Raw genomic sequence first — 23,372 nt, forward strand, 5'->3', positions numbered from 1 at the left:
TTTTATTGGGGGTTGGAGGATGGGGAACTCAATCAGGTATTTATTAGTATTTCACTTGTGTTATCTTTTAGCAGTTACTATAGAGACTTGGTTATGCATCTTGAACTTATCAGACCTACATTGAATAATATTGAACTATTTCACCGTATAAACAGATATTTGCAATTATGTCCCTAATTTTGCTCCCTTAGCCTTTGTCACATCTAGATTTTGTTCTACATAATTTATAAACCCTAATGAGAGGTTATTATGTTTGCTTTAAGCAGTCGCCAGACTTTTAAATGAATTAAATTATAGACATAAAGATGGATATAAACATAGCAATGAATAAGGATAGGTATATAGTTCTGCTTATTATTTTAGTCTGTCATTTTTATCCACATATGTATCTATTCTGGTACTCCTCATTCTTTCCTGTCAATCTTTGCTTCCATCTGATATATTTCTCTCCCATCTAGAGAATTTTTTTTGAGCATTTCTTATACAGAAGTCTGATAAAGATGAATTCTCTCAGATTTTTTTCTGTCTGAAAAATATCATTATTTTCCCTTTATCTCAATGCATATTGTCACTTTTAGAATGCCATTCCATTGTATTCAGGCCTCTGTTGTTTAACTAAAAGACAAGCATCCTTTTAGTTTTTGTTCTCCTGAATATCATGTGTGCTTTTCCTCTCACTGCTTTTAAGGTTTTCTTCTTACCTTGATTTACAGCATTTTAACTATGATGTGTCAAAGTATGGTTTTCTTTTTATTTAACCTGCCTAGGGTTTCCTGAATGCCTGGGACCTGTGATTGATTTATTTCATCCACTTTATAAATTACCGGCCGTTGCCTTCTGAAATATTTCTTTTGTCCTATTCTTTCCCTCTCTTCTTACCCCTAATTTCACATATCTTAGGCAATTACATATTATCTCACAATCTCAGATGCTTTTGTTTATTAAATTTACTTTTTCTCCTAATGTGTCACTCGGAAATTTTCTGTAGCCTTCTTTTCAAGTTCACTGATCTTTATCATTCTGTGTCCAGTATTCTGTTGAGCATATCAAATAAATTCTTCATTTTGAATTGAATATTTCAATTCTAGAATTTCCTTTTTTTTAAGTTTTCATTTCTCTGTAGTTTTCCCATCTGTTTATGCACTTTTTTCACTAAATCAGCTAACATATTTATGAGTCATTATCTGGAAATTACAACATATGGATCATCTATTTTTTCTGCTTTGTTTTTACTCTAGATTTGTGGTCCCTACTCTGTAGTTTTTTATTACATTATGTGCACTGTAAGTAAAAGAAGAGTTGGGACTGAAGCATGTAATATTGAGGCAGGAGGCAGATGGGTCCCCTCTCCCACCAGGGTAAAGCAAATTGGAGATTCATTTTCTATTGATCAAAACTCTAAGATAAGAATAGCGGGGCAATTAAGGGAAGAGGCTGGACCCTGCACAGACCACATGGTTCTCATTTCCGGAAGTTGGGAGACCCCCTGGACCGCATATGTACAGAAAAGGCCACTTGGCGGCCAAAGGGGAGTCATGCCAAGGGATGTTCCACCCAGATGCCTCTTTAGTAGGATCCATCTTGGCTAAGAGATGCATGTGCACACATGGGAAGATTCTGAGATATAACAAATACGGACTGTGAACCAGGCAAATCACAATGATTAGCCAAAGGAAACCTGAAAGAAATGCCCCATATTAGTGATTTAAACTGCCATGAAGGTACAACTCAGTGACTCTCCCTCTGAGTCTGCCTGCGTGTCTATTCCACATGCACTGTACTCTTCTCCTCCTAGTAAATACTTTACTTGCTTCACTACTTTCTATCTTTGTGGAAACTCTTTTCTGCAAAGCCAAAGGGCCAGGGCCCTTGTCACTGACCACTGGTCTAAGTGACTAGGATCTGGTGCCTTCACTGCTGCAATCCAGCTCATGTCTGGTTGGAAATCCAAGTCCCGCCCCAAGCCACTGCAGACAGAGGCCACCCAAGATCAGTATTAACAGGCTGAAAAGGGCATTCATCTTCCTCTATCAGGCTTCTTGGGTAGTGAGGATGGATTACACTGTTTTAATCTGAGGTTGGGTTTGTTGTAGTTTTTCTCAGTTTGTTGTTCTTTCCATGATTCTGTTTATCCTGGTTTTAGGTTTTGAGAGCAGAATTCTGAATTTTCCTTCAGTAGATGATGGGATCTTAGCACCAGCAGCCTCTAGCGGCCATTATATGGGTTTTTGTCCATCTGAAGGTTTTCTAAGCTGCAGAGAAACTCTTTCTGCTTTCTGAACCATCCATCAGCTATATAAAATTCATATAGCCTTTAGACACAAGAATATATGATAATTTCTACAGTATGCTGCTGTTTTAAATATAATACTCTAAAGAATTTAACAACCTCATGGCCTCTCATAAGCATTCCCTACCTTTTTTGTCTTTTAATTTCACTTTGCTGTGAATTTCACTTTGCTCTCTAGCCTCCCCTGGTCTTTCTGCATCTCAGAACGTGTCTGTCCATTATGCTGCTCTGCTCCAGTTCTCAGCTAGCCACTGCCTCATTTTAGATGAAGACCTTTTGTGCCTAGTAAAGATCTTTTTCAGCTCTATTTTGTCAGGCTTTTCACTCACTGAGATTTGTCATCTCGGGGGTTTCTCTCAGCTTTCCTGCCCTCCCGCAGCAGTCATGCTCTAAGTGAGGGCCCCAGATACCCCAAGAGATATCTCTCAGCTCCTCTGTTTCTGTCCCATGCCTTCAGCTAACAGCTACCTCTCACTCAGTGAGGGTCCTACATACATCCTAGGAAGTTTCTCTGCATCCACCTACACTGCCCCCAGCCTTTAACTCACTGCCTCCAGAAACTCAGTGAAGGCTCATGGGTAAGAACCGGCTGATGAGTAATAGCTCACCCTGACTGGGCTTCATTTCTTGGAATTTTAAGCCTTTATTCTAGTCCTCGTCTGATGAAAGTTCTTTTAAAAATGGTTCTTTTCTTTTTATCCCCTTCTATAGCCTGGTTGCTCTCTTCTAGTGCAGAAACAGGGATAAATACAGCCACAAGTCTCTTCTGTCATAAGAAGAGGCTTTCCTCTTTCTGCAATTAGCTCCATTTAGATTTCTTGGCATCTTCAGCTCACTGACACGCTTTTACAAATTATTAATGTTGCATCCTACTCAGCTTATTCTTAATGTTGCAACTTCTCACATGCTGACTGGAAGCAGAAGACTGCCTTTTTAAAACATTTATGACATATTTTCTCTTAATAAAATGTTAAACTTCTGTAGAAAATATTTGGATAATGTGTAAAATAAAAAAAAAAGAGAGAAGAGAAAAAACTCCATAATTCCCACACAAGCAAAAAGAAACACTGCATTTCGTATATTTCTTTTCATTCTATTTCTGTGTATCATTTCCCATTGTTTTGAATATTTGCATCCCCAATTTATATACAACTTTATTATCTGATTTTCTTCCAAGTAATTGAATAACAAAAGGATTTCCCAAGACCACAAACTCTTTACACAAAATATATATTTCAGCTGACTTAGCCAATTCTTCATTGGAAATTTAAATTCTTCAAAACATTCACTATAATAATTAATGGTTCAGTGAACACTATTCCATTCAGTTCCCCCCAACTCCAAATCTTTATGCTTGAATCTCAAAAATAAAATTCTAAGATCAAAGGACAAGACCCTCTTGGAGTTTCTTAATATATTTTGTTAAGTTGTTGTCCCAAAATTCATATAGCCTTTAGACAGAAGGATATATAATAATTTCTACAGTATGCTGATGTTTTGAATATAATACCCTAAAGAATTTAACAACCTCATGGCCCCTCATAAGCAATCCCTGCTTATTTGTTCTTTAATTTTTGAAATCGTTTTCTGGACAAGATTATTGGAGTGGGGTTGCCATTTTCTCCTCCAGGGGAACTTCATGACCTAAGGATCAAACCTACATCTCCACGTCTCCCACATTACAGGCAGATTCTTTACCACTGATCCACTGAGGAAGCCATTTTCCCTTTTTTTATTAGAAGTAATTCTCTCATTTGTCAAGTCAATGATATGAAAATTATTTAAAGAACAAAACAATAGATATTTTTAAAATCTTTGTCTTATTTTCCCTATAAAAATGTGGTATTCTAAATTCACTGTTTTTACTTTTATCTTTTGTTTCTTATGCAAAAATTCTGATTACAACCATCAATAATTAATATCTCATAATTAAGTAATATCATTTTGCCCTACAGCATATCAAAACTTTAGGACATATCCAGTTTTCTTATTAAAAGATTTTTTACATTTCTTAAGTTTTCTCAAATTATTACTTGAGGGTTGTAAACAACAGAAAACACTCTGTATTTTTAATTAAAGAGATAAAATTACTTATGGCTAACAAAATTAGTCAAATTTTTCAGTTAAATTTTAAATCATTTTCATATAAAATAGTATATATTTTGGATATTTTACCTTCTTTTGATATTTTGACTCTTGGAATACAGAGTAGTCAAAAAGAATGGTTGTAATACTAGAGTCCAATGTAAGTAAAATTATGACATAATTTAATGCCATTTAAAAGCTATGAAAGACTTGCTTTTGTCATTTAATCCACAAATTTATAACACAGAACACGAAACACTGTGAATGTTTATCTATTTCAATGAAATTGAAATTATTTTAAAGTGTTTTACATTAACTTGGCTTTGGCTCCACTGTAACATACATAATAATCTCACATTAACTAATTTTATCTGAGAAGCATGTTAACAATGAAATACAAAACTGAAGTCTTTTAGCAACTTACTAAAGAGTCCTTAAGGTGGTAGGGTTTTGTGTTAGAAAAAAAATTAAGGAAAGAAGTCCTGACTATTAATGCCCAATCAAACAAGGAACTCTCCAACTCACCGATTCTCATGCCACTGCTCCTCCTCCCCGACAACCAAAAAAGACCACCAAGCATAAAGAAAAATGTCTGATGTTAAGAGAGTTATGTATTATGACTGTTCTCAGGGGCCTCATAAAATCATTTATACTTCAACTTATGTTCACCCCTACCATCATATGACTATGGTGAAGCTATGCTCATCCCTATAGCATCATGCATTTTATAGATGAGGTTTGAGTGATAGGAATTTAAGCGTGACTTTTAATCTATCTATCATATAGAACCTAAAAGTAACTATCTAGAAGTTTCTGAAGTTTACATGTGATTACCATATCAGAAATAGCACCGATAAAGAATGTGGAGACCAGGGCCCTGCTCTAGACCCTGTCATAACTGAGCTGTGTCACTTTAATCGACCCCTCATCTCTGGTTCTAAGTTGACATACATGTGTACAATTGAGGTATTATGTGAGAAGATCTATAAGACACGCCCTCGCTACTCTTTAACTCTACTTACTCTGATTTTTCCTATACTAATGAAATCACCTACTGGCAAATCATATGAGATGAAAAACACATCTATACAATATAAAGTTACTCCAGGAACATATAGTGAGACAAGATGTTGCTATTCATATGTAACCAAGAAAAAAATCATGAATTATATTGCTGACTACCTATTTGGATTTTTACACATAATATACCACCATAGAATAGGGTCACAAAGAGTTGAACATGACTGAGCAACTGAACTGAATGTAATATAAACATAATGTAAGATAAGTGACACATATTTACAAGTATACATACATATATCTCAGCCAGGTAATTCTAACCAAAAGAAGATATCAAAATGCTTCAGGTCCTAGACCTCTCTTTAACCAGGTATCTGAAAAGCTTTCAACCTTGCTTTTATCTTTTTTGATATTTGTGTCAGATAACATAAGAGTTTTTTGTACAGTGGTTGGTAATCATTTTGTTTTCCTTTAGGGGCTCACAAATACAAAAATACCATTACCTTTCCTATGTTGATATCTGGTTGCAGAAAGCGAAGGCAGTCTGAATAATTAGACCATGTTTTATTTAAACTGTGCATAAAATCCCATGTTCCATTGGGGTTACAGTGTCGGAAAGCAACTCCTATAAAGACGTGAAGAAAAACACTGAGATTGCTCAGTTCTTGTAGAGTCTATTATTTTTAAAAAAGGAAGTTTCTATTCCAAATGAGTCATTTCACAAAAAATTAAATACCTTTATGATTGAAGTCGTAAATATAAGGAGGACATGGGACAGCCAACATTTTCCCCACTGTTCCTCTAGGCCAACAAATGAGTCCATCCCATTCTGGGAAACAGTTTCCTTCTGATAAGGAAAAAATTAAAAAACAAATAAACAAAAATGCAGTTAGAACTAGAGAGTTATTGTGTTCAAAATACAAAATTTCAAGTCACTGCCTATAGCAAAATGTAAAGCAAACTGGTAGTTTTGTAAACTAGAATGAGATGGACATATGATACAAACATCTCAAAATTCATCCACCTAGCCTCATCAAAGGCCCATTGCTAGGAATATTTGATTTGCATAAATTAAAACTAGTGATTCTAATATATATGAATCATAGCAATGAATATGTAAGAAACACCAAAATTCATTGAGAACAATTTCCTTTAGTAAAATTCTATCATAGCTGTAGCTACATTTTTTACCCTAAGTTTTTCAAATTACTGTTGAAAAATATGACACATGAAAAAGATTGAACTTCACAGATAAGTTCCAAGATCTGGGTTTGCCTTTTACAAATAATTAGTAATTTATTTGAGTCTAACAATCATCTCAGACAAAATTCTCATGAACTTTACTCTCCTCCAGATGAATCCAGAACCCTATCACTTTTCACAATCTCGACTGCCACCACCACCCCCCACCCCCACCACCCATCCACGCCACCACAACTCCAGCCTTAATTATTGCAATGGCCCCCGACTGGTCTTCCTGATTCTATTCTTGTTCCCCTCATGCAATAGCCCAAAGGCTTCCCACCTCACTCTGAGGAAAAGCCAAGTCTCTTCAACATCTAAAAGCCCCACAGGATCTGCTCTCTTCTCTGGCTTATCCCTTATCCTCCCACCCCAGCCTACACTCTTTATCCCTCTGTGAGCTTTCTTTTTTCTTCCACTATCAAGTTTTATTATAATTTTCTTAAACCATAGGATTTAAGGGCTTTGAGAGTGGGGAATTTAGTCACACACATTTGCTATTCTGTGTTGTTCAGGACTCTTCTCCATTAGTTGTGCATAAAACTTCCAAGAAGAGAGCCCATCAGGCAAGTCATATTCAAACTTCCCCAAAAGAGACTTTTAATGATTTCTGTATTCATTTTCCCTTGTTACTATAACAAATTACCACAAACTTACAGCTTGAAATAACCCAAGCTTATTATCTAGCTATTTCTGTCTGTCAGAAGTCTGGTGAGCTTGGCCAGACCTCAGCTCCCGTTCAGTTCAGTTCAGTCACTCAGTCATGTCCGACTCTTTGCAACCCCATGAATCACAGCACACCAGGCCTCCCTGTCCATCATCAACTCCCGGAGTTCACTCAGACCCACGTCCATCGAATCAGTGATACCATCCACCCATCTCATCCTCTGTCATCTCTTTTCCTCCTGCCCCCATTCCCTCCCAGTATCAGAGTCTTTTCCAATGAGTCAACTCTTCACATCAGGTGGCCAAAGTACTGGAGTTTCAGCTTTAGCATCATTCCTTCCAAACAAATCCCAGGGCTCATCTCCTTCAGAAAGGAATGGTTGGATCTCCTTGCAGTCCAAGGGACTCTCAAGAGTCTTCTCCAACATCACAGTTCAAAAGCATCAATTCTTCAGTGCTCAGCCTTCTTCACAGTCAAACTCTCACATCCATACATGACCACAGGAAAAACCATAGCCTTGACTAGACGGACCTTAGTCGGCAAAGTAATGTCTCTGCTTTTGAATATGCTATCTAGGTTGGTCATAACTTTTCTTCCAAGAAGTAAGCATCTTTTAATTTCATTGCTGCAATCACCATCTGCAGTGATTTTAGAGCCCAAAAAATAAAGTGTGACACTGTTTCCACTGTTTCTCCCATGAAGTGATGGGACCAGATGTCATGATCTTCATTTTCTGAATGTTGAGCTTTAAGCCAACTTTTTCACTCTCCACTTTCACTTTCATCAAGAGGCTTTTTAGTTCCTCTTCACTTTCTGCCATAAGGGTGGTGTCATCTGCATATCTGAGATTATTGAGATTTCTCCCGGCAATCTTGATTCCAGCTTGTGTTTCTTCCAGTGCAGCGTTTCTCGTGATGTATTCTGCATATAAGTTAAATAAGCAGGGTGACAGTATACAGCCTTGACATACTCCTTTTCCTATTTGAAACCAGTATGTTGTTTCATGTCCATTTCTAACTGTTGCTTCCTGACCTGCATACAGATTTCTCAAGAGGCAGGTTAGGTGGTCTGGTATTCCCATCTCTTTCAGAATTTTCCACAGTTTATTGTGATCCACACAGTCAAAGGCTTTGGCATAGTCAATAAAGCAGAAATAGATGTTTTTCTGGAATCCTCTTTCTTTTTCAATGATCCAGCAGATGTTGGCAATCTGATCTCTGGTTCATCTGCCTTTTCTAAAACCAGCTTGAAGATATGGAAGTTCACAGTTCACGTATTGCTGAAGCCTGGCTTGGAGAATTTTGAGCATTACTTTACTAGCATGTGAGATGAGTGCTTGCTGCTGATGCTACTGCTGCTAAGTCACTTCAGTCGTGTCCGACTCTGTGCGACCCCATAGACGGCAGCCCACCAGGCTCCCCCGTCCCTGAGATTCTCCAGGCAAGAACACTGGAGTAGGTTGCCATTTCCTTCTCCAATGCATGAAAGTGAAAAGTGAAAGTGAAGTCGCTCAGTTGTTTCCGACTCTTGGAGATCCTATGGACTGCAGCCTACCAGGCTCCTCCATCCATGCTAGAGACTCACAAACCTAAATCAAGAACTATACAGGGTTAAAAACCCATTTCCTTACTCATTCCAGTTGCTAATAGAATTTAGTTCCTTGCAGTGATGACTAAGATTCTCATCTCCTTCCTGGCTGTTAGCTGAGGGTTGTTCCCAACTTCTGGAAGCCACTTGCATTCCTTGGTTCATGGTCCCCTTCTTCTGTCTTCAAAGTCAACAAGGGAGGTCAAGTCTTTCTCATGTTTTAATCTCTTCTCCACTCTTCTTTTCTCTTACCAACTTTTTTGTTTGTTTGTTTTCCACTTTTAAGAATCCATATATTTGCATTAGTTCCACTCAAATAATGCAGGCTAATTTTCCTATTTTAAGGTTGATAACCTTAATTGCATTTGCAATGCCCCTTTGCCTTGTTACATAACATACACAGGCAGAACACCAGAGATTAGGGTTTGCACATCTTTGAGGGGACATTATTTTGCTACCAGAAGTACCATTACAGCTCTCAATCTTTTAGTTACCAATTACACAAACTGTGGCTGAAGATTTTGTTCTACCTAAGGTGGCAGAGTGGTAAAGAAACTGCCTATCAATGCAGGAGATGCAAGAGGCAGGTTTGGTCCCTGGGTTGGGAAGATCCCCTGGAGGAAAAAATGACAACTTGCTTCAGTAATTTTGCTGGGAAATACCATGGACAGAAGAGCCTGGTGGGCTAAAGTCCAGTTCAGTTCAGTTCAGTTCAGTCGCTCAGTCATGTCCGACTCTTTGCAACCCCAAGGACTTCAGCAGGCCAGACTTCTCTGTCCATCACCAACTCCAGGAGCTTGCTCAAACTTATGTCCATTGAGTCAGTGATGCCATCCAGCTATCTCATCCTCTGTCTTCCTCTCCTCCTTCTGCCTTCAATCTTTCCCAGCATCAGGGTCTTTTCCAGTGAGTCGGTTCTTCACATCAGGTGGCCCAAGTATTGGAGCTTCAGCTTCAACATCAGTCCTTCCAATGAATATTCAGGGTTGAGTTCCTTTAGGATTGACTGGTTTGACCTCCTTGCAGTCCAACAGACTCTTAACAGTCTTCTCCAACACCACAGTTCAAAACCATCAAGTGTTCAGTGCTCAGCTTTCTTTATGGTCCAACTCTCACATCTATGCATGACTACTAGAAAAACCATAGTTTTGACTAGACAGACCTTTGTCAGCAAAGTAATGTCTCTGCTTTTTAATATGCTGTCTAGGTTTGTCACAGCTTTTGTTCCAAGGAGCATGTGTCTTTTACTTTCACGACTGCAGTCACCATCTGCAGTGATTTTGGAGCCCAGGAAAATAAAGTCTCTCACTATTTCCATTGTTTCCCCATCTATTTGCCATGAAGTGAGGAGACCAGATGCCATGGTCTTTTCGTTTTTTGAATGTTGAGTTTTAAGCTAGTTTTTTCACTCTCCTCTTTCACTTTCCTCAAGAGGCTCTTTAGTTCCTCTTCACTTTCTGCCATAAGGGTGGTGTCATCTGCATATCTGAGGTTATTAATATTTCTCTCAGCAATCTTGAATCCAGCCTGTGCTTCATCCAGCCTGGCATTTTACATGATGTACCCTGCATATTAAGTTAAATAAGTAGGGTGACAATATACAACCTTGATGTACTCCTTTCCCGATTTGGAACCAGTTCATTGTTCCATATGCAGTTCTAACTGCTGCATCTTGACCTGCATACAAATTTCTCAGATGGCAGGTAATGTGGTCTGGTATTCCTATCTCTTCAAGAATTTTCCACAGTTTGTTGTAATCCACACAAAGGCTTTAGCGTAGTCAATGAGAGAAGTAGATGTTTTTCTGGAATTCTCTTGCTTTTTCTATGATCCAACAGATGTTGGCAATTTGATCTCTGGTTCCTCTGCCTTTTCTAAATACAGCTTAAATATCTGGAAGTTCTCAGTTCATATACTGTTGAAGATTAGCTTGGGGAATTTTGAGCACTATTTTGCTAGCATGTGAGATGAGTGCAATTGTGCTACAGTCCATGGCTACAGCCCTGGGGTCAACAGCCATCTAGTCCATGGCTACAGTCTATGGGGTCACAAACAGTCAGATATATTGAGCACACAGACACACACACACAGAGTGTTCATTATGTCAAGTTGTTTCTTTGGTTTTGAATACTCAGCATAATAGAACCTCATGGAAACACCCGTATCTACAGCAAAGAATTCAGTGTGAACCTGAAATTGACTTGCTAATGTCCACCATATCACATGGAAACAAGTACTTGATTTGTTCTGTGGATGGCTAAAGCAATAAGAAAATGAGAATATCTTCCCTCATCCACACTGTTCTCACAGAAGAGAATGTTTTCTTGGAAACAGCCTCACTTTGCTCTCATAACAAAAGCTTGGATTTACATACTGCTAGTAACCATGGAACTCATCATACTGGCTCCCATATTTGGTACATGGCTTTACCTGCTTCTTTCCACCATGACCTACTTTTTGTTTATCTTTCTTCTTGTTTAAATAGAGTATAATGAATCAATCTCTTCCACCAGCTTCAGTTCAGTTCAGTCACTCAGTCGTGTCCAACTCTGTGACCCCATGGACTGCAGCACACCAGGCCTCCCTGTCTGTCACCAACTCCCAGAGTTTACTCAAACTCATGTCCATTGAGTTGGTGATGCCATCCAATCATCTCATCCTCTGTCGTCCCCTTCTCCTCCTGCCTTCAATCTTTCCAGTAACAGGGTCTTTTCAAATGAGTCAATCCTTCACATCAGGTGGCCAAAGTATTGGAGTTTCAGCTTCAGCACCAGTCCTTCCAAAGAATATTCAGGACTTATTTCCTTTAGGATGGACTGGTTGGATCTCCTTGCTATCCAAGGGACTCTTAAGAGTCTTCTCCAACACCGCAGCTCAAAAGCATCAATTTTGTCCTGAATTATTTTTCTATCTTGATAGCATTCAACATGGTTTCCCATCCATTTACTTTATATTTAGTAACTCACGTTTCCTTATTTTTCTGAAACCAATACTTTCCCAGATATCTACAGTATAGTCTACATAAAATGGACCCAGACACATATTCTTTTGTTCTTGTAACTAGTTGTCCTTCAAAATATGTACTTCAATCTCACATGAGATTTTCCAAGAGTTGGTCATGTGAGAGACTAAGGTCTTCATAGAAGTCTGAATCAATGATCAATTTATTTTCTAATTATGCAGTTTTTAAGCTGCAATAGATAAAACTGTTGCTATTTTGCATATGCTTTAAAAGGGATAGTTTTTGGTTCCTTAAAAGGTTGTTGGTGGTGTTCAGTCACTAAGTCATGTCTGACTCTTTGCCACCCCATGGACTGCAGAATGCCAGGCTCCTCAGTCCTCCAATATCTCCTGGAGTTTGCTTAAATTCATGTCCATTGAAAATGTGATGCTGTGTAACCATCTTACCCTCTGCAGTCCCCTTCTCCTTTTGCCTTCAATCTATCCCAGCATCAGGGTCTTTTCCAATGGGTTGGTTCTTCATAAAAGGTGACCAAAGTATTGGAGCTTCATGCCATCCCCAATATACAAATAGCTCATACAGCTTAATGTCAGAAAATAGCAACCCAATCAAAACATGAGCAAAGGGACTTGCCTGGTGGTCCAGAGGCTAAGATTTCATGCTCCCAAAGCAGGACGCCCAGGTTCAATCCCTGGTCAGGGAACTATCTTGCAAGTCACAACCCAATAAGTAAACAAATAAGTATTTTTTTAAATGAGCAGAAACTCGAAATAGACATTTCTCCACAGAAAATATGCAGATGGACAACAGGCACATGAAAAGATGCTCAATATCACTAATTATTAGAGAAATGCAAATCAAAACTACAGCAAAATACCACCTCAGACCAGTCAGAATGGCCATCATTTTAAAAATCTACAAATAATAAATACTAGAGAGGTTGTGGAATAAAGGGAACCCTCCTACACTGTTGGCAGAAATGTAAGCTGGTGCAACCACTACGTAAAACAGTATGGATTTTCCTCAAAATACTAAAAATAGAGTTGCCTTTTGATCTAGCAATCCCACTCCTGGGCATATATCCAGAAATAAATTATATTTCAGAAGCTTACCTGCATCCTTCATAGCTGCACTATTTACAATAGCCAGGACATCAAAGCATCAAAGCAACCTACACATCTATCAACAGATGAATGGATAAAGACAATGTGACACATATATATGTATGGTGGTGGTTTAGTCGCTAAGTCCTGCCTGACTCTTGTCACCCCGTGGACAAGTAGCCTGCCAAACTCTTCTGTCATGGGATTCTCCAGGAGCCCATGCTGGAATGGGTTGCTCCATTTCTTTCTCCAGGGGATCTTCCTGACCCAGGGTCTCGAACCCAGATCTCCTGCATTGCAGGCAGATTCTTTACCAACTGAGCTACAAGGGAAGCCCATATATATATGTGTGTGTGTATGTGTGTATGTGTGTGTGTGCATGTGTGTAATGGAATACTACTTAACCATAAAATAGAATGAAACAATGCCATTTGCAACAACCTAGAGATTCTCATACTAAGTGAAGTAAGTCAGAAAGAGAAAGACAAATACCATATGATACCAATTATATGACACAATTTAAACTATGACACAAAAGAAATTATCTATAAAACAGCAACAGACTCAGACATGGAGAACAGACTTGTGGCTGCCAAAGGAAAAGGGGGATGAGGGAGGGGTGGATTGGACATTTGGGACTAGCAGAAGCAAACTGGTATATACAGAATAGATAAACAACAAGGTCCAATTGTATAGCACAAGGAACTATATTCAACACCCTGTGATAAACTACAATGGAAAAGAATATGAAAAAACTCTAATTGGAAAAGATATATGCACCCCAATATTCACAGCAGCAGTATTTATAAAAGCCAAGATGCAGAAGCAACCTAAATGCCCACCAACAAATGAATGGATAAAGACGTGATATCTATATAGATATATACACTGGTATAGTACTCAGCTATGAAAAGTATAAAACAATGTCATTTGAAATAACATGGATGGACCCAGAGATGATCATACTAAGTGAAATAAGTCAAACAGAGAAGAACAAATATTATATGATATCACTTCTGTGTGGTATCTAAACAAATGATGCAAATGAACTTATTTACAAAACAGAAATATACTCCTAGACACAGAAAACAAACTTATGGTTACCAAAGGAGATGTGAGGGAGAGATAAATTAGGAGTTTGAAATTAACATATACACACTATTATATATAAAATAGGTAAATAACTAGGTCCTTTTGAATAGTATGGGGAACTTATACTCAACATCTTACAATAACCTGTAATAGAAACTTACAATGTAAATATACATATAGATAGATATAACTGAATCACTGCTATAAACCTGAAATTAACACAACATTGTAGATTAACTATACTTCATTTTTTTAAGTTTTTAAAAATAAAATAGTATTTCTCTTTAAAAAAAAAATACCATCCCACACACATACACACAGAGATATACTCCAAAACTGAGAAAACCAACACTCCCTAAAAATAATGTTTCTGTAGATTGTAATAAGTTCTCTGCTGGCTATTTGACAAAAAGAATAATCAATATTCACAAAAGATTGAGAAGAATGGGAAAACCATGCCCTCATACAGATAATACACAGAGATCTTAATTAGCATCTTCTCTTTGATCAACATTTCACAATCTGTATGAGTAAATACTTTCATTATTTATCAAGAAACTAATTAATTGCCCAATGTGTCACCAAACTCCCTTTATAAATTAACACCATTAATTACATTCCATGCAATCTTTTCTGTGTGCCAGGAGGAACTGATCATTAGTGAAACTTGTCAAACCATATTTACACAAAGCATTCTAAAATTTGGAGAATCTGACTTTGACTCTTTTCAGTTCTACAATTTCCATAGCATAATATGACCATACAATTGTGAAATAAACCTAGGATCATAATATTTGGGGTTTTGTTTTTAAATACTTAAATAGTTTTATAACTAGATATTTTTATACTTTCTTTTCTTTCTTTCATAGAAAAGAGGAAAATTTTTACTTCCTTTTTATTATAAAAATTTTTACAGAAATAAAACAGAGGATATCATATACCCAGTATTTAAAATTTACAGTTAGTAATATTTTATCAAATTTATTTCATCTAAGTTATTTTTTACTGTGGTATTTTAAAGTAAGTTGCAGACAGTATAACAGCTCACTCCTAAATATTTTGGTATACATCTCTCAATTTAAGAGAATTTTTAAATGAAAACTTCTTAAATAAGTTAGTGAATTCAAATTGTCATTTATCTTTTTAGTTGTACATGAAGAAATGTTGAATCAATCTACATATAATTAGACATTTTTCATTGAAAGTAGACCAAAGTTTGTCCAGATTTAATTCTAGCATTTTTCATAGAGAAAGATTTGAAAGAACATGTCTTTTCTCTTAATATTTATTCCTCTACATGTTTCACATGAGGTGCACCTTCACAAATTTTAGATGTTATATAAGTTTACATCTAGATCATTTACTCTTTTTATGTTTAACTCTCATGATGTGTTACTGATTGCCAGTTGCTTGTCTTTGACAACTTTATTCTGTCTACATGGAATGTCTTTTTACTTCCTCCTTTACACATCTAATTCCTACTCCTTTAATTTTAAGGTTACTTGTCCATAAAGCTTTCTCTGATTCCTCTGTGATGAATTAAGATGCTTTTTTTCAGTGGTTCCACAATTGTGACACTTCTGTTGTTAAACTTAGACACCATCTGAGGGGTGTCTACTTCCTATACTATTAGATAATCATTTCCATGGAGTAAGGATAGAATCTGATTCATTCTTCCAGTGCTCACTACAGAAGCAACACACTGTAGGCGCATAATATATTTGTTGAAGTGTTAAAGGGACACTACAGATAATCATGTTAGACTAGATAATTTCTAAGACATCTTCCAGATCAAAATTTCATGAGACTTCATAAGAGATAATTCATTTAACTCTCATAGATAACAATCTTTATAAATACCTTCATGGTAATGTTGCCCCTCATTAGTAGACCTAAATGTCTGAGACATCAGGGTCAGTGTTCTTTAAAGATAACATTAGTGATTCCCTTTCCTGACATTATTAGCCTAGCCATTCAGAAAACTCTTTCCTAGTGCAAGACATCTACAAAGGCTGAATTAATATAAAAATTTTCTTGGTTAAAACATGGCTTAGGGAGGGAGGCTCAAGAGGGAGGGGGGTACATATATATATGACTGATTAGTGTTGTTGTATGGCAAAAACCAACACAAAGCAATTTTCCTCCACTTAAAATTTTTTTAAATATGGTTTAAGGCTACAAATTTAAAAATATGAGGCCAGAAAATATTCCACAGGATCAGCAATCACCACATTGAGGCTTACACTAGAGGCCTCTACTGACTTGTTGGCTTAAAAACGGATTTTGATGGTATTCTGATAAAAAAAAAAATTAGTCTGAGACCTGATGAAGTAGGAAGCTATACTGGAAACTCCTGTATAAGGTCAGGAGTCCCAAAAGATGAATCACTTAGTGGGTGAACAAAAAACAAAAGAATCCTTTAGAAAGAGACTGGCTGTTTCACTGCTGGCTGCATTTAGAGTGGAACAGGTAACAGTAAGAAAAAGATTCTTCTCGGAAAATTTCTAACCACAAGCTCACACTTAGGTGTGGCCTAATATATGGTCTTAGTTTAAAGTGGAGTTATATCAATAGTTCTACTAGGCACCTTGCAGAAAACAGAAATTTTCTCTAGAAGAATGGATATTAAATGAGGATCTCATAAATCCTTTATTATAAGTCACTAGATACACAAGGAAATAAGCCCCCATGTGTGGTAGTCAGTATTGATAAGCAAAGTCTGTGGTTATCTTAATATCAAATGCAGAATATAAAATATGTCTAGTGAGAAAAAAAGAAAGAGATAAAATTATATTTAAGATAAAAAACTATCAAAATTAAATAGACTTCAAAACTGAAAAATAGAATAATAAAAATTAATTTAATGGATGGATTAAAGAGCCTTTAGACAAAGCTCAAAAAAGAGTTGATGAATTGGAAAATATATTTGAAGAAATTACCAAAACAGCAGTAGAAAAACAAAGAAAAGGAAAACATGCGAGACACGAAGATACAAAGGGTAATAGGAGAAGCTCCCGCATTTATCTACTTAAAGTTCCAGAAGGAGAAAACAGGAAAATGAGGAAGAGCAAATTTCCAAAGACAAAATAACAAAACATTCCCACCACTAAATAAAGACACAGATCCTTAGACTCCAGAAATCAAGTGAACCCATACCTAGACACACTGTGAAATTGCAGAACATCAAAATCAAAGAGAAACTCTGAAAAGGAGCTAATAAGAAAAATTAATGACCAACAAAATTTGCCAACAATAACGATGGAAGCCACAGTAGAAAAATAAAATCTTTAGGAGCTAAAAGTAAATAATTCTCATCCAAAGATCATTAGCCCAGAAAAATTATCTCTGAAGATTGAGATTGAAATTAATACCTTGTCAAACAAACAAAAATACAGAGTTCACTATGTGTTCATGCGTACTCAGTTGCTTCAGTTGTGTCCAACTCTTTGCAGTCCTAGGGACTGTAGTCTGCCAGGCTCCTCTGTCCACAGGATTTTCCCAGCAAGAATACTGGAGTGGGTTGCCATGCCCTCCTCCAGGGGATCTTCCTGACCCAGGGATCGAACCTGCATCTCTTGCATCTCCCACACTGCCCATAGATTCTTTACCACTGAACCACTGGGGAAACCCAGAAGTAGTGATACTACTTATAGTATCATTATAAGTAAATTCCAGTGTAAGGAAATCTCTTCAAAAGATGTATTTTAAGAAGAAGAAAAATTATACAAACTTACACGTAATATAAAACTGTATGATAACAGCATATAATTTGGAACCAGTTAAGGTATTTCAAAATGCTTACACTATTTGATAGAGGGAAGTTATTGATAACTTTAAACTTTTTTTAATATAACATGAAAAATTCTAGGCTAATCACTAAAGAATTAAATATAACATATACCTTCCAAACTAGTAGCGGGAGGGAGGACGAAATAAGGAAAAAAGTCTCAATCAATTCAAAAGAAGCCAACAGAAGGTGAAAGTAGAGAGTAGAAGGAATTATAGGAAGAGCTGGTAAAATGAAAAGCCCAGACAGATGGTAAATTCAAATACAGTGTATTCACAATCATAATTAATACAATTGGCTAAATTCTTTAATTATAGACAAAGTCTATCAAAATGGATAAGAAAAATCCCACCTGTGTCTTGTTTATAAATGAAACTCCCAAAGTATAAGTACACAGAGAAGTTTAATAAATAAATAGGAAAAGATAAGGAATTGCTTAACAGAGTTAGAGTGTCAGTTTTGCAAAATGAAAAATTTCCGGCTATTGGTTTATCATAACAATGTGAATATACTTAACATTACTGAGCTGTATGCTTAAAATATTTAAGATGATTAATTTAATATTATGTGCATTGTACCATAATTAAAGATTTTTAGGGATGGGAAAAGGTGTGCAAGGCAAATATCAAACAAGAGAGAAAGAACTAAGTTATTTTTTAAATATTGTTATTTTAATATAATAATTTTAGTATTTAGTTAGTATTTAAAGCAAAAGTAAAAAAAAAATTAATAAAAAAAATAAAGCAAAAGTAAACCAGAAACAAAGAAAGATGCTCCATATCAATAGAAGGTTTGACTTACCAGGAAATATAACATTTCTCAATTTGTATATATCCAATAACATAATTTCCAAATATATGAAGCAAAAATTTCATCATTATTGTAGGCTATTTTAAGATATATATATCAGAAAAGAATAAGTCAAATAGATGAGAAATCATAGATACAGAATACATGAGCCATACAACCAATAAGCTTAACCTAGTGGATACTATAAAACACTATGCTCAGAAACTGAACAGTACACATTCTTTTGAAGACCACATGAAACATTTATCAAAATTGACCCCAACGGAAGCCAGTAAGTCTCAGCACATTTTTGAAAATTAATATCATGCAGACCACGTTCTCTGATTATAACCAACTGCGAAATCAACCACACATCTTTTTAAAGCACAGCTTTAAGGACATCATCTGCTGCATGCAGATTTAGGGAACTTGGGAAACAACACCTCTCTGTTTTTAAAAAAATGTCTCTGAATACATCCAACTATCAAGACAAGGCACTTCCCTATTTACAACACTGTAATTTTCATACTACTTAATTCAATACATGACTTTATCCAATGGCCCTAATGAGAACTGTGAGTGACCACCGGACCCCAAGGAACACAAGCCACAGGTCCCCAGCTGCAACAGTAGAGACGCCTGAGACCACCAACATCACCACAAACTCGTCAGCAGTTTTGTAGCTTTGTTTTTACAGTTTACCACTTGGAACTAATTGAAAAATTACATAAGGAGTCGGCAGATGAAGATAAAATAATCACTTTATTGAGAAGAAAGTTTTTGGAGAACATAGTCTATGTATGCATCAGTCAGCTTGCCTATTGACTCCTTTGAATTTTACCTACTAAAACTGCAGATGAACACCTTGAAGCTCCTTGAAGCTGACTGCACAGTCAAGGGCAAAACAATATGCATGCTCTCTGCAAACAGACAGATACCAAAGACAGGTCTGAGGAAGAGGCTGGCATATACATGCCTGGTCTATTCCCAAACTCACAAACCAGGCAAGTCACTCATCCACAGGGAGGGAAGAGATGATGGTGAAAGAGATGAAAATAGCGTTCTTCTGCCACACACCTCTCCACACACAAACATAGAATGACTGATGAGAAACTCCCTAATACTCAATAAGGAGGAGATCTTCAATCTTTGTGAGGATTTGGGTGGGACACATGGGGGACACAGTTTCTTCAGCATCTTTACCTCCTTCCTGGAGCTGGGCTGTGATGTTGAGTTCACACTGTACTTTAGCTTTCAGCACAAGGACAATCTGCTCCTCTATAGTGATGGTGCCATCAGAATCCAGCTGTAGATATGAACAAAATACAAACAGAGAAAAACATGCCACTATTTTTTTTAAGCCATGACACAATCTTTCATTATTTCACCTTCTAATTAAAAATTACTTTGATATCAAGCTACCTTGATATAGTTCTTTATAGAACTAGTTCTAAAGAAGTAGTTCTTTATCTGAATCAAAATTCAAAATCCATCAATGTATAAGATTTTAGAATAATCATATTTTACCTGCTTAGCCTAAAGAAAAAAAACCCATTTTTAAAAAATTTAAAAGCTATAGAAATTTTTAATTAGGTAACCCTATATAATATAATCAGAAAAAATAATAAACATATTGAAATTTTCCTGGAAAGTTACAAAGACCCAGAATGTTATTAGTCCTCTTACAATATGTCAATTATGGCACATAAAAAGAAGAAATGGACTAGAAGATTCTGTTTAGCTCTGCTGAAAAATTACCAGTGAAACAGGACAATCATTCCATGTTTTGGGGTTTTGGTTTACTCATTGATGAAATAAGAGAGTTACTCCAAATGGTTTCTAGTTAATTTTTGCCTTTTTCCCTCCAGTTTTATTGAGATATTACTTACAGACAACATAAATTAAGTTTACTGTGTACTATGTAGTGATTTGATACATTTACATATTGTGAAATGACTACCACAATAAGATTAGCTAACACCTCCTCCCCCCCCATAATTACCTTTAACATGTGTGTGATGATAACATTTAAGATCTACTCTCTCAACAATTTTTGAGTATATAATAAAGTACTGTTAATTATAGTCACCATATTATACACTAGATCCCCAGAACTCAGTCACCTTATAGCTAGAAGTTTGAACCCTTTGACCAACGTCCCCTCATTTCCTCCACTCCCCAAGCCCTGGCTGCCACTATTCTACTCTCTCTGAGTTCAGCCTTTTCAGGTTCCATACAAATGAGAACATACAGTATTTGCCTCTTACTTATTTCACTAAGAATAATGGCTTTAAAGTCAATCCATGTTGCACAAAAGGCAAGACTTCCCTCTTCTTTATGGATGGATCATATTCCTCTGTGTGTGTACATCACATTTTCTTTATTCATTCATCCCTTCACAGACTCTTAGATTGTTCCCTTTCTTGGCAATTGTAAACAATGCTGCAATAAACAAGAGGGTACAGACACCTAACCTTTGAGATAGTGATTTCATTCCCTTTGGGTATTATCTGGAAGTGAGACTGCCAGATCACACAGTAGTTCTGTTTTTATTTTTCGAGGAACTTATACTTTTTCCAGGGTGGTTTTACAAATTTACATTCCCACCAATAGTGCACAAGTGTTCCCTTTTCTCCTCATCCTCTCCAAATCTTGTCTTTTGTCTTTTTGATGATAGCCATTCTAACAAGCGTGAGGTGGATACCTCATTGTGGTTTTGAGGTATACTGCCCTCATTATTAGTGATGTTGAGAATCTTTTCATGTACCTATTAAATTTCTTTTGCTGTGCAGAAGCTTTTTAGATTGAGGTCATCCCAGTTGTTTATTTTCTGTTTTGTTGCTTGCATTTTGATGTTATATCCAAAAAAATAACTGCTAAGATCAATGTCAAGAAACTTTACCCCTGTTTTCTTCTAGTAAGTTTAGAGTCTTAAATTTAAGTCATTAATCCATTTGGAGTTAATTTTTTGAGTAGTATAAAATGGGGATCTAATTTTATTCATTTGTATATGAATCCCATTTTCCTAACACATTTATTGAAGAAATTGTCTTTCCCCAGTAGGTATTCATGGCTCTCTTGTCAAAAAGTTATTTCTGGGCTCTTGATTCTGTTCTATTGATCTATGTGTCTGTTTTTATGCCACAATTCTGCAGTTTTGATTACTGTAGTTTTATAATAAAGCTTGAAATCAGGTAATAGAGTAGATCAGTAAATAGGTATATAGTCTTAAATATTTCTGCATAATATTCATGGGCTTCCCCATGGCTAGAGGTAAAGAATCTGCCTGCCAATGCAAGAGACACAAGTTTGATCCCTGGGTCTCGAAGATCCCCTGGAGAAGGAAAAGGCAACCCACTCCAGTATTCTTGCCTGGGAAATCCCATGGACAGAGGAGTCTGATGAGCAAAGTCCATGGGGTTGCAAAGAGTCGGATACAACTTAGCGAGTAAACAACCCACATTTATTTTAACGTGAAAGGAGAAAATAATCAAAACTAACTTTTTGGATTGAAATACACACCATAATTTAGCTAATAGACTAACACAATGCAAATTGTGAGTTAAAGGCAGCTACACTAAGTGCACTAAGTGTGCCATAAAATCTCACTTATCAAAAAGAGAGAACAAAATGGAAAGACATGAGTCACCTGAGTGGGCAGGGAGGAAAATCTGACTTCTTCCCATAGTCTCTAGAAACAGTCAGGCACCATTCAAATTGTTTTGGTTTTTTGTTTTGTTTTTCCTGGCTGTTTCTCCAATTCAATAGTTACTTTCTTTTACTTTAATCCCAGAAAACACTGGGTAACCTATGACCAAGTTTCAGAACTATAAATTTGATTGAGAGAAATCTGACCTCAATTATTAAACATGAACATTTCAAATCACACTGTGTACTGTTTTTACCTGAACACATTTGTTTTTGTTTCCTTTTGTACAGATGTAGAATTTTACTGGGATAATCTTTTCAGGAACATAATCCTCATGTAAACTACAGCTTCTAAAGATAATTTTGTTCTAAAAAAAACTGTGGCTGGTTTAACCAGGAGGTAAGTTTGATTAGCATGTGCTGATGATCTGTTAAATTGATCTTTATTTATTTCATCAAGTGAAAGTAAGAAGATGTTCATCTTTCATATTGTTTTCTCTTCCACCTATGTTACAGAAACACATGTTCTTTACCATAAAGGGACATTAAAATTCACAGTGTATTGAAACCAAAAGAGCAGTTTTCATATTTAGTGTCTGTTACTCCAAAAGCAACAACTACATCCAAAACAAAGCAGTACATTTAGAAAAATACATTTTAGCAATGTTTCCTGTGCAAATGATCATTTGTACCTCGTTTATTTTTTTTTTAACAGATTTATTTCACATGAACTATCCTGGTCATATCAGCAGGGCAAAAAAAAAACCACACAAAAAAAACTGCACGTTTAGAATAACTGAAATTTAAACTGGCCGTTTGAAAGCCAAGAACATAGTTTTAAGTTTAGACAGTATCCGTGCATAAATGAATACCTTAATTTTCTCACGGGGAAAGAATTAAAAAAAAAAAAACAACTAATTTGGGGCTTTATTTGACGGTCAAAATGCGCCCCCTTCCGAACAAAAGAGAGAAATAACATTGGTTTCAGTCATTCAGTCACAGGGCTCTTAAACTGCATTCCACTCAACACTACAAGCATCTCTTTCTAGCTGGTCTGAAAAGCTGAGTGTAAATCCTATATTTTATTTGATTCAAAACAA

General features: G+C 36.3%; 1 protein-coding gene across 1 annotated transcript in view; it reads right to left on the minus strand.

The window, feature by feature from the left end:
• Nucleotides 1-23,372, minus strand: part of PTH2R (parathyroid hormone 2 receptor) — an 88,907-nt gene that overhangs the window by 64,587 nt on the left and 948 nt on the right. Inside the window, exons 2-4 of the mRNA XM_040228655.1 lie at nt 19,828-19,930; nt 6,132-6,242; nt 5,899-6,020 (exon numbers count right to left, since the gene is read on the minus strand). Of these exons, the coding sequence (XP_040084589.1) occupies nt 5,899-6,020; nt 6,132-6,242; nt 19,828-19,930 (336 nt within the window). The remainder of the gene's footprint in view (nt 1-5,898; nt 6,021-6,131; nt 6,243-19,827; nt 19,931-23,372) is intronic.

Source organism: Oryx dammah, unplaced genomic scaffold, assembly GCF_014754425.2.
Source record: "Oryx dammah isolate SB20612 unplaced genomic scaffold, SCBI_Odam_1.1 HiC_scaffold_27, whole genome shotgun sequence".
NCBI classification, from domain to species: domain Eukaryota; kingdom Metazoa; phylum Chordata; class Mammalia; order Artiodactyla; family Bovidae; genus Oryx; species Oryx dammah.